The sequence below is a fragment of the Chlorocebus sabaeus genome, chromosome 15 (genome assembly GCF_047675955.1).
Source record: "Chlorocebus sabaeus isolate Y175 chromosome 15, mChlSab1.0.hap1, whole genome shotgun sequence".
NCBI lineage: Eukaryota > Metazoa > Chordata > Mammalia > Primates > Cercopithecidae > Chlorocebus > Chlorocebus sabaeus.
Genome location: NC_132918.1, coordinates 51384986 through 51398531, shown reverse-complemented (window position 1 = coordinate 51398531; position 13546 = coordinate 51384986). Strand labels below are relative to the sequence as shown.

Below are 13546 nucleotides of genomic sequence, written 5' to 3'. Positions count from 1 at the left end.
TCTTTGCCAGTCTCATAGGCTAAAACTATTTACTCCTGCAACAGATATTTTTTGAGCACTAACTATAAGCCCAGTGGCAGATGGTGGCAATTCTGTGGTGTTCCAGCAGTCACAGCAGATGCCCTCATGGTGGTGCTTATCACTTTGTGTAGTTTATCACATTTTTATTTGCACTTTCTTTGATTATTAGTGATTTTAAGCATCTTTCCCTACATTTGTTGGCCATTTATACTTTCTCTTTGGTATACTGTCTAATAATGCCCACCAACTAGTTTTAATGAATTGTTTGAATATTTTTTATTCCTATTATTTACTAAGCTATTTATTTATCAAGGATAGACACTTGCACTTTTTAAATAAGAATATGTTTTTAAAATAAAGATATTCCCTTTAAAATAAACTAATACTTATGCATTATTTCTTTGAAGAAATGATTTCCACATTACTCAAATACTATTTGCTATATTAAAAGTAAATAGGAATTGATTCTGGTATAAAAACAATGTCCTTAAAGGCAAACTTTTACAAACAATATAGAAACACAAAATACATATATGAATACATAATACATTCATAAATATACAAGTAAATAATTTCATATATACTTGATAGCAACAGATACGTTACTTACATTCTTTAGAAACAATCATGCAGATTATAAATGTCACTTTACTCCTTTAATAATGAAATAGAAAGTCAAGGAGATGAAATATTCTCAGATTATATATTTTCAGCTGATTAAATATTTCTGTCAAAGTCATGCCATCTGTATTGGAAATGCCCTATATACAAGATTATTAATTTGTAATTATCTAAGATATATTCTTTAAAATGAGAAAATGTCAAAATGCCCGTTGTCAAGCATTTGCTTACCCTCTGAAGAGTATCAGGAGCTTTCTAAGGCACATGCTACCTATTCATCTGGCTGTGTAGGTAGATATTGGGAGTACCAGAAAGGATGCCCTGATTGTGGCACAGGTTCTATAGAGGGCCTGTTGTCATTCATTGCCAATGTGAGGTGGGCAGGGAGGGCAGACCTTGAGATGTGTTCAGCTCTATGGCAAGGGGTATGACTTGTATACATGTCACAAGACTATAAGCATCAACCCTTTGAATATGATGGAAAAAAAATGCCTCTAGTTATGCTGTGAATAAATAAACTGAGCTGTTTTAATAGTGATGTCAGCAGTCAGAAAAGCCCCATGAAGCCTAACCCACCAGTTCTTCTGTTGGACTCAGGGCCCCCTGACTGACCTGTTTGGTGTAGGTGATCTCTGGCCACCTCAAACAAGCGCAGGTGCATGTTGGTGATGGGGTTAAAGGAGCCACAGGCCAGGAGAACCACAGGGATTCGGCTCTTCATCTTGTCCGGCACATCCACACCCGTTGCAGTGGCCACCCTGCTTTTATGGGGACAAAAGCTCATGTCAGGGAGTTAGCACTGAGACAATTATCCAGATCAGTCTCTCTAAACCACACACAGACCATTACTTCTCAGCTTGTAAGATGACTGAGGAGGCCATTAAAACAACATTTAAGGAGGGTTTGCCATGGGCCATGAAGTACGCCAAGTGCTATGCCAAGGTATATCCTTCTCTTGCCAAGTCCTTTTTAACAACCCTGAGTGGTTACTCATAAAGCTCAGGGACCTTAGAAGCTACTGGGCCAGGAATGGAACCCCGGCAGCCTGATCCCAGAACCCATGTTCTGTTCTGAACTTCTATATCCTCCTTGGGCTCTGACAGATCACCCTGGGATCAGAAGGAGGGCTAGAAGATCCCCACAGTGTCATTTCTGGTAGTCCTAATAGATCTCACAAGGTCCTAGAGTAGATTAGCACTTTTAAAATACTTTTTACTTTTAAACAATTTTAGACTTATTGAAAAAAAGTTACAAAATTTATACAAAATTTTTTATACTCTTTATCCAGATTCCCCAGTGTTAACATTTTACCACACTTGCTTTATCATTCACTCTCTTTCCACACACGTACATACCTGTTTATAAATATTTTTCCTGAAATGTTTGAGAGTAAGTCATAGACATAAAATCTCTTTACCTCTAAATACTTCAGTATGTGTTTTCTCAGAATGAAGACACTTTGTTACATAACTGCAGAACAATGATTAAAATCAGGAAACCAACATTGTTACTGGACTATTATCTAATGTGCAGACTGTATTCTGATCTCACATATTGTCCTTTATCTGGGACCCAAGCATTTTGAGAAGGTGCAGCCTACCCTCTGACCTCACTCTGTTGAGGTTAAAGGTGAGAAGGAAACAGCCCAGGCTCCAGGACTGGCTGGCAGACACGGTTCTCTTGCCTCTGAGATGCTGCCTCCTCGAGGTGGGCCTTGGGTGACCCCTAGTTCTGCCTCTCACTGGCTGTGAGGCCTAGGGCAAACCACAGACCCTCTCTGAGCCTCAGTTTTCTAACCTGCAAGATGGGGATAAGTTACTTACTCTTACAAGGTTATAGTGAGGATAGTTACATATGGAAAATGCCTGATACAGAAGAAGCGTTTAATAAACAATCACTGTGGTTGTGATGATGACAACAATGGTGAGAAAGGTGCTGCTACTGCTGACCCTGGTGGAGCAGGAGGAGAAAGGAGATGGTGGTGTTTCTGTGGTAGGCAGTGTTTAAGATGGCTCCCAGTGATCCTTCTAGAATTCACTAGTAATCTCATCCCTTAAGTATAGGCTGAAACTTGCTTACAACAAACAGAATACAGCAGTAGTGGTTACCACTTCTGAACTAAGGTTACCAAAGGCCTCTGGCTTCCTTTTTGCTCACCTCTTTTGCTTTCTCACTTGCTCACCCTGCTGCAGCCAGGAGGCAGGCTGTGAGCTGCCCCATGGAGACGCTCATGGGCCCAGAGAGTGAGAGAGACCTCTGGCGGCCAACATCCAGTGAGGAACTGGATCTCCAACAACTATGTGCATGAGTGTGGGCATGATCTTTCCCCAGTCAAGTTTTCAGATGTGACTGCAATCCTGCGAACACTGACTGAAGCTTTATAAGACAGGTTTTATAAGTTAAATTATATCTGGATTCAAGACCCACAGAAACTGTGAGATAATAAATAAATGTGTTGTCTTAAGCTGCTACATTTTGGTGTAATTGGTTATGCAGTAATAGATAATACAGCAACCAACAGGAAGAATGCATTTACTGCCTTTATTGTTCATCTTGCTCTGATGGTCTTAGCTGTAATCCTGCAGTTCTGGGGGCAACATGTAGAGTGCTTAGTCATAGGAACCTGGGACCCTGCTTGTATCAAAGGAAACTGTTTCAATTTGGCCCATGTTATCTCCTTCTCCAGGCTTTCATCCAGCTTCCTACTTTATATTCTAGCAACAATGAACTACCTGTTAGGACTTCTTTGTGACATCTTCATGGCTTCCTGCTTCAACCTTCTGTACAGGCTATTTTGGTTTCCTCCAACCAGAAAACCCCCCAGCACATCCCAATATGTTAAGACCCAATTCATATGATCACATTATTTATTACTTCAATCACTATTTATCAATTACCTACTAGGTACCTATATCAGTTAGGGATATATTAGCTGCAAATACCAGAAGCCTAACCTCAGTGGTCTAAACAAAGAGAGGTTCATTTGTTTCTAACGTGACAAAAAGTCTGGAAGTAGGCACCTAACATTAGATCATGGGTTCAACAATGACCTGCAATTCTTTCAGTTTCTCTCTCATGGTCACAAGATTGCTGTTGCAGCTACAGCCATCATAACCTCAATAAAGGCAAGAAGGAGGAGCAAGAAGCTGTACCAGATTAGCTATTCCTCTTAATCAAGAACACAAGAGCTTTTTTAGAACCTCCTGTAGATTTTGCTTCTGTCTCATTGGCCAGAACTAGGTTACATGGCCACTCTAGCTGCAACAAAGGCTAGAAAGGCATCTATTTAGCTTGACAGCCTCTCAAGTGAGAACAGTAAGGGAAAGGGGATTGGAAACTGGATTAACTAATCCATCGTGGCTGCCACAGAGTTGGGGATACAAGTGTCTGGGTGCTGGGAGGGTAGAAGGCTGCTGAGACAGCTTCTTTGACATCTAGCTTAGGTTAACTCATCTCTGACTTACCTTTAATAAATCACATGCCACATTTTATTGAAAAAGCCTGCTTATATGTCTTTCCTATCCACTGGACAGTAAACCCTTTAGGAAGGGAAGTGGTGTTTTCTCCATCCTGGGATTTCAGCTCGAAGCACAGAGCCTGGCCCAGAGTAGGGATCAGTGAAGACTGAAACAGGGCACTGGCTGGCTGGAGGGTGTGTACTCTGAGCTACAGTGTGAAGATGAAAAACTCTCAGCCTAGGTGGGCCGTGGTGTCTTCATACTTCCTTTGAGGTAGCAGGAATCCCCCCTACTGTGTGGGAAGAAAGCAGTCAACAAGCTGCTGCTAGCTTTTTCCCAGGGAGTTTGGATGGTTTAATGAGATATTTGCAAAGTGTGCCAAGCTATTCACAAGAGCAGCCTCATGATGACTGTAACTGAAAAGGTGGCTGTTTTTTACAACTATTATGAAGTCTTTCAAAATTCTATTTCATTTTGACAAAATATACATTGTTAGAACCATTAAAACATGTAACTGTAGCATCTCAGGTAACCTGGGGCTCTCATCCATTTTTCCAAAAGTTCCCAGAAACTGTAAATTAGAACATTTGTTTGAATGGTGGCATCAACAGCAATGAAATGTGATGCTGAGACGGAGAATAAATGACCTTTATTAAGTGCCTCTCTTGCTTTTTCTTTTTTTGCTGTGGGCATACTGAGCCACACTGTTCTAATGGAGACTGTGCTCTGTCTGGGCCACATCGCAGGCTGAAGGACACAGTGAGTGTACATTCCCAGGATCAGTAACAGGGTCAGTGCACCTGTACCATTTGTACACTGCAATTTGCTTCAACTAAGTACCCTCTCAAGCCAAACCCAGAGAAATACAGTGATAGGGCTAAAATGGACTCACTCCAGAGACCCACCAGGACAATAAACTGGCTCTGATTTGAGTGCCAGTCTCATCAGACACAAGGCAAGATGCATGCCATAAAAGTGTCCCATCTGCCCTTATCATCTAATAATATCTAGTGAGACGGAGCAAGTGAGGGAGACTTTTGCTACTGGGAAAGGCTTCTCGTCAATAAGCATTTAATGGAGGCCACAGAGTAATAATTGCTGCTAAAGGATTTAACAAGTTGAGAATGTGGTGTACAGGCTTATTGGAATTTATCATTAAACTGGAGACAAGGCAAACAGGTTCTACCTTGGGCTCCCGCCCCCTCTCCAGCTTACTGCCTCCCACTCCATAGTCATCAGACAGCATCTCGTCCCACTCCTCAAGCACAACATGCTGCTTCTGCAAATGCAGTCATGACCACCTGAAATGCCATCCTCATCCTTGCCACCCTGGTAATCTGCCTTCAAGGTTTTGTCCCTGGAATATTTACCTTGTATCTCCCCCAATAGCCCCGCACTGTCATGCTAACTCTGTACTTGTTTTTCACATTTTATCACCTTTTTCTTTCTTCACCAGAGAATTGTCATTGCTTTTTATGCATGTTGCTCTTCTCCAAATGGAAGATAATCTCTTAGAGGTTTTTATTTTTTAATTTTTTTTTAAGAGACAGAGTCTCACTTTTTTTTCCAGTTTGGAGTGTAGTGGCATAATCACAGCTCACTGCAGCCTCAAACTCCTGGGCTCAAGTGATTAGAGAGTGGTTTTTAAATTCATCTTGGTCCTTTCAACTCCTAGCACTGTGCCTGGTACCAATAAGTACTCAGGAAATGTGTGTGGAATGAACAAGAGAGTCAGTGTCTATCTCTAACCGAGTATTTTTGTCAGATGGCTACCTCCTCTCTTTGGTTCTGTCCCAGTCAGTGGAATGAGTCTTCTAGAGATATAAAGTGAACTTTCTGGCTCCCTGAAGGTACACAAGATCTCTCCCCAAAGCCCCACTTCACCCAACTCTATCTGAAATTTAAAAAAGACATCCTTGCCTGTTGGGCCCTCTTTAACACCATGATCCTGTTAACAGGGATATGCTGGCCTCCTGCACATTGACACCGAGGTTATCCCTCTGCCCTAGAGAACTGGAGGTTGATGGCTGTCCATTTGCCAAGACGGTCCAGACAATTCCTTCCAGATTTTACTGCCTAGACATTGCTCATTGCCCTGTTTTTCAGAGTCTATCCAGTTTCTCCACAACAGCCAGGTCTCTGGCACTGCCCTGCCTGCCAACTACTCAGTGAACAACTGCTTATTAAGCATCTACTAGTGGCCAGGCCCTCGACTGGACAGTAGGATGCAATAGGAGGAAATGCAGATGTAGCCCTCACCCTCAAAGAGCTTCCAGTCATCTATGGGAAGGACAATTCAACAGACAATAACCCCAGGGAAAGGGCTCAGGGCTTAACACCTCACTGTGAGAGGGTGAATAACTGGCCCCTGAAAGTGACCGTGTCCTAATCCTTGGAACCTGTGAATATGTTATGTTACATGGTAAAAGGGATTTTACAGATGTGATTACATAAAGATGTTTGAAATGAGGAGGGTAGTCTGGATTACCCAGTTTTATCGTGAAGGCCCCCATAAAGAGGGCAGCAACGGGGCTACATAAACAGAGAAAGAGATGTATGAAAGAAGCAGTTGTCAGAGAAGAGAGAGGTGCTAGGAAGGGGCCATGAACCAAGCAATGCAAGCGGCTCCTAGCTGCTGGAGAAGGCAAGGAAATGACTGTCCCCAGGGTCTCTAGAAGGAATGCAGACCCCTTCATTTTAAACTTCTGACCTACAAATCTTGAAGGCAATACATTTGTGGGTTTTTTTTTTTTTTTTTTTTTTTTTGACAGTATTTTGCTCTTGTTGCCCAGGCTGGAGTGCAATGGCATGATCTCGGCTCACTGCAGCCTCCGCCTCCCAGGCTCAAGTGATTCTGTCTCCTAAGTAGCTGGGATTACAGGTGTGTCCCACCGTGTCCTGCTAATTTTGTATTTTTAGCAGAGATGGGGTTTCTCCATGTTGGTCAGGCTGGTCTTGAACTCCCAACCTCAGCTGATCTGCCTGCCTTGGCGTCCCAAAGTGCTGGGATTACAGGCATGAGCCACCGCGCCTGGCCAAATTTGTGTTGTTTTAAGCCACACATGAGTTTCCTATGGCTGCAGTGATTTGTTACAGCAGCCATAGGAAGTTAATACACTTTTTAGTGGCAGGCTGTCAGAAAGGACTTTCCAGCTACAGCAGGAATGGAGAGGGAATTGAGATGCTGGGGAAGACAGCGAACACTGTGTCAGGCACAAGGCATAGTGCTGCAAAGGCCTAGACACAGCAGCTGAAGGTGGGGGGTGAGCTGAAAGATGTTAGTATGGCTCACGTGTGGGCAGGAGCTGATGTGTGAGTGGCTCAAGATGAAGCTGCAGAGTGTGGAAGGATCACGAGGGACCCTGGGTGCCTATGGAGTTTAGATTTTATCCTATGGGCAAGGAGGAAGCCTCTGAAGGATTTTAAACAGCGATGTGACTTGCTCAGTCTGTGTTTCAGAAAGAGTACTCAAGTGCATCAGGAAGTTTCAGGGACAGTGGGTATATCAGAAAGTCTCAGGACGGTCCCAGCTGCCCTCAGGTCTTTCTGGCTGGAGAAGGCCAGGCAGCCTCCATCTCCTGGAATATGGTCTCTTCCACTGCTCACATCTCACCTGGCTCACCATGTAATGTGATGCTGGCCAATACTCCATGTGTACTAAGTTCTAACCTAGTGTGCACCCCTTAGCCCATTTGTCACAGGCCGTCACAGAGGCACAGTAAGGAAGGCGACCCGGGAAGGTTAAGTGCCGTCACTGCAGATGTAATGTGCTAATGCTCATGGTTTGGGAGGCAGTTAATTTACCTTTCCCTGCGGTGAGCATTTCTAACGGGCCAGGCCTGGGAAAGTGGCTGAAAACATCCCTGTTTATTATAGACATAAAGCAGATGGCTTCAGGCAGAATGGAAATGGATTCTACAAACATCTTTCATTACACAGACCTCTTGACCAGCCTCCTCATCTTAAAGAAAACACAAGTCATGGTTTGTACGTGGGGCTGACGACCACATTTTTCAGGACTCGGTGAAACCATTTCCATCTGTGTGTGTGTCGACTTCTCCAGGGCAATCAACCTTCATGCGAACTCCAGTACTTTTCCCTTTTAACTTTGTTGGATTCACCTGCTGTCGCTACGGGCACACAATGCTGCTAAAAACAAAAGCAAAGCATGCCTTCCTTGTCAGTGTGAGGATCCTCTGCCAGCCACCCCTTGGAGGACACAAACATGTCAATTAAGCATTCATCCTCATTATGAGACTCCCAGGAAAGCAGGCAGCCCACTCTTCAGTTTCGAGAAATTTCAAAAGATTTGAAGGAGCACAAGGAGTGGAATGAGATCTCTTGCAATGCCATACTCATGAGTTTGGAACTAGTTTCAATTGCTGCAATAAAGTACATCTGAGTAACTGCTACTGGGTTTATTGAGTAATAGGCTAGGCACTGTGCTAAAAACTTCACACACATCAATGCTAATTCTTTCAACATGCCTGGAAGGGAAGGGTTTGTGCTTGCTTTCTGGTAAAGAGTCCAATCAACCTCCCAAGGCTCAGTGAGCCACACAGAAAATGGAGATAATTATATCTACCTCTTAGAACTCTCATGAGGGTTACTGGAGGTGACCCAACTAGCACAGTGCCTGGCCCATAGAGGGTTCTCCAGAAATATTAGCTCCTTTGTCTTTCATTGTCTTTAAAACATAATTTGCCACTCCATATACCAGCTTCCAGGCGGTTCTTTACCTTGTTTGAAAAAGACCTCCCATTTTTCTAGTTACCCATGATCAAGACCTGCCAGCCCTTGGACATTCGGCACATTTGGCATCCTTCTACCCATTAGTCAGCTCACTCAGACCAGCTCAGCCTGGGAGATGTCACCACTGAAGGGTGCTGATGAGGAAGGTCAAGCCCAAGTACCAATGCTGTAGTCGTTTGTCTAGCTCCAATAAAACAATCCTCCTCTAAGTATCTCTTGTCTCTGGAATTTAGAGTCAATATTGAAAAACACAGGAACAGGCAGTCTAATATCATTCTGGTAGAAGTAACATTTTCTAATGATGAAAAATAAATATGCCTCAAATCATAGCTGACCTGTCAACTTGGACAAAGAAGGCAGAAAAGGGGGTTAGAAGGTGAGGAGTGTTTTGGGTCTGCTGTTAGGAATGCAAATAGCAGAAAATTAAAAACACAACCTACCAGCTACTGTGCTAGTGCCTTGGAGATAGAGGAGTAAATAAAATCTGTTCCTGTCCTCAAGAAGGTTATACTCTAGCAGGAAGAACAAGCATCAAGGACCTCTGGTAGGATAGAGTTTGCTGGTGACTCCTTAATATCCATTCTCCCATTCTCTTTAGTCACAGAATGCCTGCCTTCAGCTAGGCATATTGCTACTTTTCCCAATGTCTTTGGCAGTAGGCTGAGGCCACATGCCTCTGGCCAGTGATCTTAGGTCAGGCACTGTCCTTAAAAGGGAAAGGCATGCCTTTCTCCTCTTCTCTACTCTTGCTACCAGGAATGTGATAGCTGGAGTATGGCAGCTATCTTAGACCCTGAGGACAAGAACCAACTCCAGGTTTGACAAAGAATAGGTCAAGAGAAAACCAGGACTCGATGACCCTGAAGCTCTCATACCAGCCCCAGGCTGCCTACCTCCAGGTTTCTTTTACCTGGGGGAGAAACGATCTTCAAAGCCACCATTATTTTCCATTTTTCTATTATACACAGCTAAACCTAATTCTAACTGCTATGCCAATATTTAATGAATGTTTCTTGGGCTAGTATATAAAAATGGAAAAGTATGTAAACTTTTAGAACTTTCTGTTGCCCCCATTAAGTCAATTTTATACGCAGAAACTCAAATGGACATTGTTTGAAAGGGAAAAAATTCACCTAAGGAAAAAACAAAAACTACCATAACTTAATTTGCTACAGGAATTTTTCATGGGAGGAAAAATCCTTACTCAGGACTCTGGATGGCTGAAATGTACAGCAGTGAATCTTTTCTGTAGATCACAAAAACCAGACGCTGTCCCATCTACTTCTCCCCCAAAACAGATTCATTATGGCTCGTTGTTGCACTCTGCTTCTAGTGGGCATTTGCCATATGGCTTGGCAGTTTAATGGTTTTCTGATACTTGACAAAAATGAAGCACAATTATTTTGCAAGGAGCTTGCGTTCCTAGATGGGTCTTTTCCAAATAACAGCTGTGCCTCAAAATTGAGTTACTCAATTTGCAATTTGTGGACACAATACTCAAACATTTACAAGTGAGCAAAACCTCAAATCACTTGGGCTATTTCCAGACATCAGAGTTTATGAAGTTTTTAGCAATGTTATGAGTGTGCAGCTGTCAACAAACTCAAGCCAGCATCTCTGAACCACCAGACCCTGCAGGCAGCAGTGATGTCCTACTTATCAATAGGCCACGTGGAATTGACTACAAACCTGTGGGACAGAAAGAACATGAGGGCAAGAAGCCTCACCCCCAAAGCCCACAGACTACATCTCTATTACTTTCTTTCCATTTCCTTCCACGTTTGTGTAGGTGATGTCCAAATCTACAGCTCCAGACTTGACCCTGCTTATGGGCCCCTAAAGGTCCATGGGCATCTGCCTGACACTGGCTTGATGACAAGACAGACATGGAATCAAAGCCAACAAGTACTTCCTAACCGAGTTACCTTGACTAAGTGTATCAATCAGGAGAGGCCAGGTAAGCTGCACTAACAAGCAACACTTAATCTTAGTGGCTTAAAACAATAAAGGTTTATTTCATGTTCATAATATATACCCATTCCACACGGGTTGAAGGCTCTGCTCTGTGTCATCGACAAAATTGTCCCTCAATCCATGACTCAGGATGATAGACCAGACACTACATGGAATGCAGTTAGTCACAATAGTAGAGAAAAAGAAGGCTCTGGAAAGTCCCTCACCAGCAACTTTACGCTTGGCCCCAAATTGCCACATGTCACCTCTATAGATCCCATGCAACTACAGTGAGCTAGAAAGTACAATTGGTCTCTATGTGCTGAAGGTAGAAAGCCAGAAATATCTGGCAAATAGCCTTGTGCTTACTATATGACTTAATTGGTCAGTCTCAGCCTTAGTGACCCATATGGAAAATGGAGATTTTGGCCTCACTCTACCTCTCCTACTTGTCTCTCACCCACCTTCTCTACTCCTTACAAGTACTCCGTATCATCGGCAAGCTGGGATCACCTACCATTCTCTAACATGTCTTCTGCATGTTCCTGCTTCTTGGGCCATTTCTTAGTGCTAGAATGTTAACTCTCCTGTGGAGCTTCCTGCAAGGCCCACCTGGAAGTCAGAGCTCCCTCCTCTAACCTTGTAAAGGTGACATACTATATGTCTAGATACAGACAAATATTTTTAGTCTATATTTTTGAGCCCCTACTCTTTCCTTGCCTAGCACACTGTAAACCCCTGAGAGCAGGGCTCCCACTGGGTCTAACGCAGAGTGGAAGATGACTATAAGAGATATTTACCTTATTCATTGGGAGACAAGGTAAGAGTGAAAAGTGGATCAGAGTGGGAGCCAGGGAGCGGCAGCCCACTTCATGGCAGGATCTAGGCTGAAGCAGGTAGCTGTGGAAGAAATATTCCCCAAGTCAAAACAGCAGAGCCCCAGGTTTGTCCACCCTCCCATCCCCATTACTGCCTTCAGCATCTGGCACTTCTTTACCCAGTTTGCTTTCCCTTTTGAGAATTTCTGCCTCCTAATCTGGGGTGTCAGTTCCCTTCCAAACTTAAATTTTGTTTTAACCCCATAAACTTCTCTGCTGCCTTAGCTGAGTCCTATCCAAGGACCCTGATTCCTGATTCCCACCTTAGAGGTAATATTTGATTCCTCTATTCTCTCCCTGCCTCTGCCCATACCCAACCTGGGGTCCATCCCAAGGCCCCCACTGCAGTCTAACAGTGGGCAATATGCCACATTTAGTGTTGGGAAAGCATCCTGTGCCATCTACAGCCCTGGGGGCTTCCCTGTGTAGCAGCAAAATGCAGAAGCAATTATTCATAATGACATCAGGGGACGGCACCATGGCCCTTCTAGTGCTCAAATCACAAAACTGGCAGCCATGTGGCTCTTCTCCCTCCCTTGCCTTGATAGTTCCACCTCTGTAATATCTTTATTGCTCATCCCTCTCTCAAACTGCACAGTCCCTGCCTTAGATTGGGACTCATTATTTCTCAGTTGGATCTGAATGTACTCCTAGCCCATCTCTTTTTTCCAGTCTCACCTCTGATCCATCCTCTGCATAGCTGCCCAAGGGATCTTTCAACACAAACATTAACATGCTGATTCCCTGCTTAATCCCTTCCCCATCAGTTCCACTCTGGATAATGTTGAAATTCTTTAGGGTGTCATCCAGAGCCCCTTACCTGGTCATGACCTTTTCCCCCAAGGCTTGCTACTTACCCTCCAAACCCCTCCCTATGGCTGCTCTGTCAAACTGCCTTTCATCCTGTCCTGAGTGCTCACTCATTCTCAACCATCTGTGCCAGGCTAATGACTACATCACTTAGACTTTACCTCTTCTACAAAGCTCTCAATGCCTATTCCTTCTAAGCCAAGTTGGGTCTTCTCCTCTGCCTTCCACATCCCCTTAGACCTTTCTCTCTTACATCTCATCCCATCCTACTTTACTCTCTATTCATTGCCTATCTATCTTACTGGAGAGTGAGCTTCTTAAGGGCAAAGAATGTGTTTTATTTTTGTATCCCAAGCTCCAAGGATAGGGTCTTGCTCAGAGTAGGTGTAAAACGTGTGTGGAATAATCAAATTGAATGTATAGATGAGGTCAAGACAAAAACAATGTTGGGAGGCAATTCTCCATGGGTTGCTCATGTTTCTGCATGTCTTTCAAGTAAGGCATTGGCTGCTGATTGTTCTGGACTTTCTTTCATGGATATTTGAATAGCCAACAGCAGCCGTGGAAGACCGATATTGTCTCCTGCTGGGGCAAAGGCAGGCAGAGTTACTGTCTAGTATAATGAGATGATGTCCCTCTTTGGAGCAAAAGACAGACATGTTTATTGTCCCTGATAAAATAACTGGGTTTCCGAAGCCCAGGGATCTTCTCCCATTACACAATCCACTGCAAGTATGGGTATTGTGTGGCCATCGTCATGTCCTCCTGTGGGAACTGTAGCTCAGAAAATGGCACAAGAAAATGCTGACATTTGGCTACTGCTGTTGCCATGAGTAATAAAGTATTTTGTCTCTGAGGGAAGAGTCTTATGTCTTCTGCCAGCATCCATGAAACAGCGGCAGGTTAACTTGTTAGTTTGTAAGTACGGTAAAATTTCAGACCTTTTATGGTTCTTTACAGACAGCAGAGTCAATTCTGGACTTCCTCTAGTAAACCAGGAAATCCACAGATGGATGGACAATTGAGAAGAGAAAGATGTTGAGGAGATACTAG

The 13546-nt window shown here is 43.6% G+C and overlaps 1 protein-coding gene across 8 annotated transcripts in view; it reads right to left on the bottom strand.

Annotated features, from left to right (window-relative positions):
* Positions 1-13546, bottom strand: part of NMNAT3 (nicotinamide nucleotide adenylyltransferase 3) — a 116109-nt gene that overhangs the window by 64062 nt on the left and 38501 nt on the right. For 3 of the 8 annotated variants that reach the window (XM_008008920.3, XM_073023559.1, XM_038002793.2), the window contains exon 2: positions 1255-1403. In XM_008008920.3, the coding sequence (XP_008007111.2) occupies positions 1255-1363 (109 nt within the window). In that variant the 5' untranslated portion in view covers positions 1364-1403. Of the gene's footprint in view, positions 1-1254; positions 1404-11605; positions 11964-13546 lie in introns of those variants that run through there. The other 5 variants (XM_008008921.3, XM_073023560.1, XM_073023558.1 and 2 more) reach the window with 4 other exon arrangements.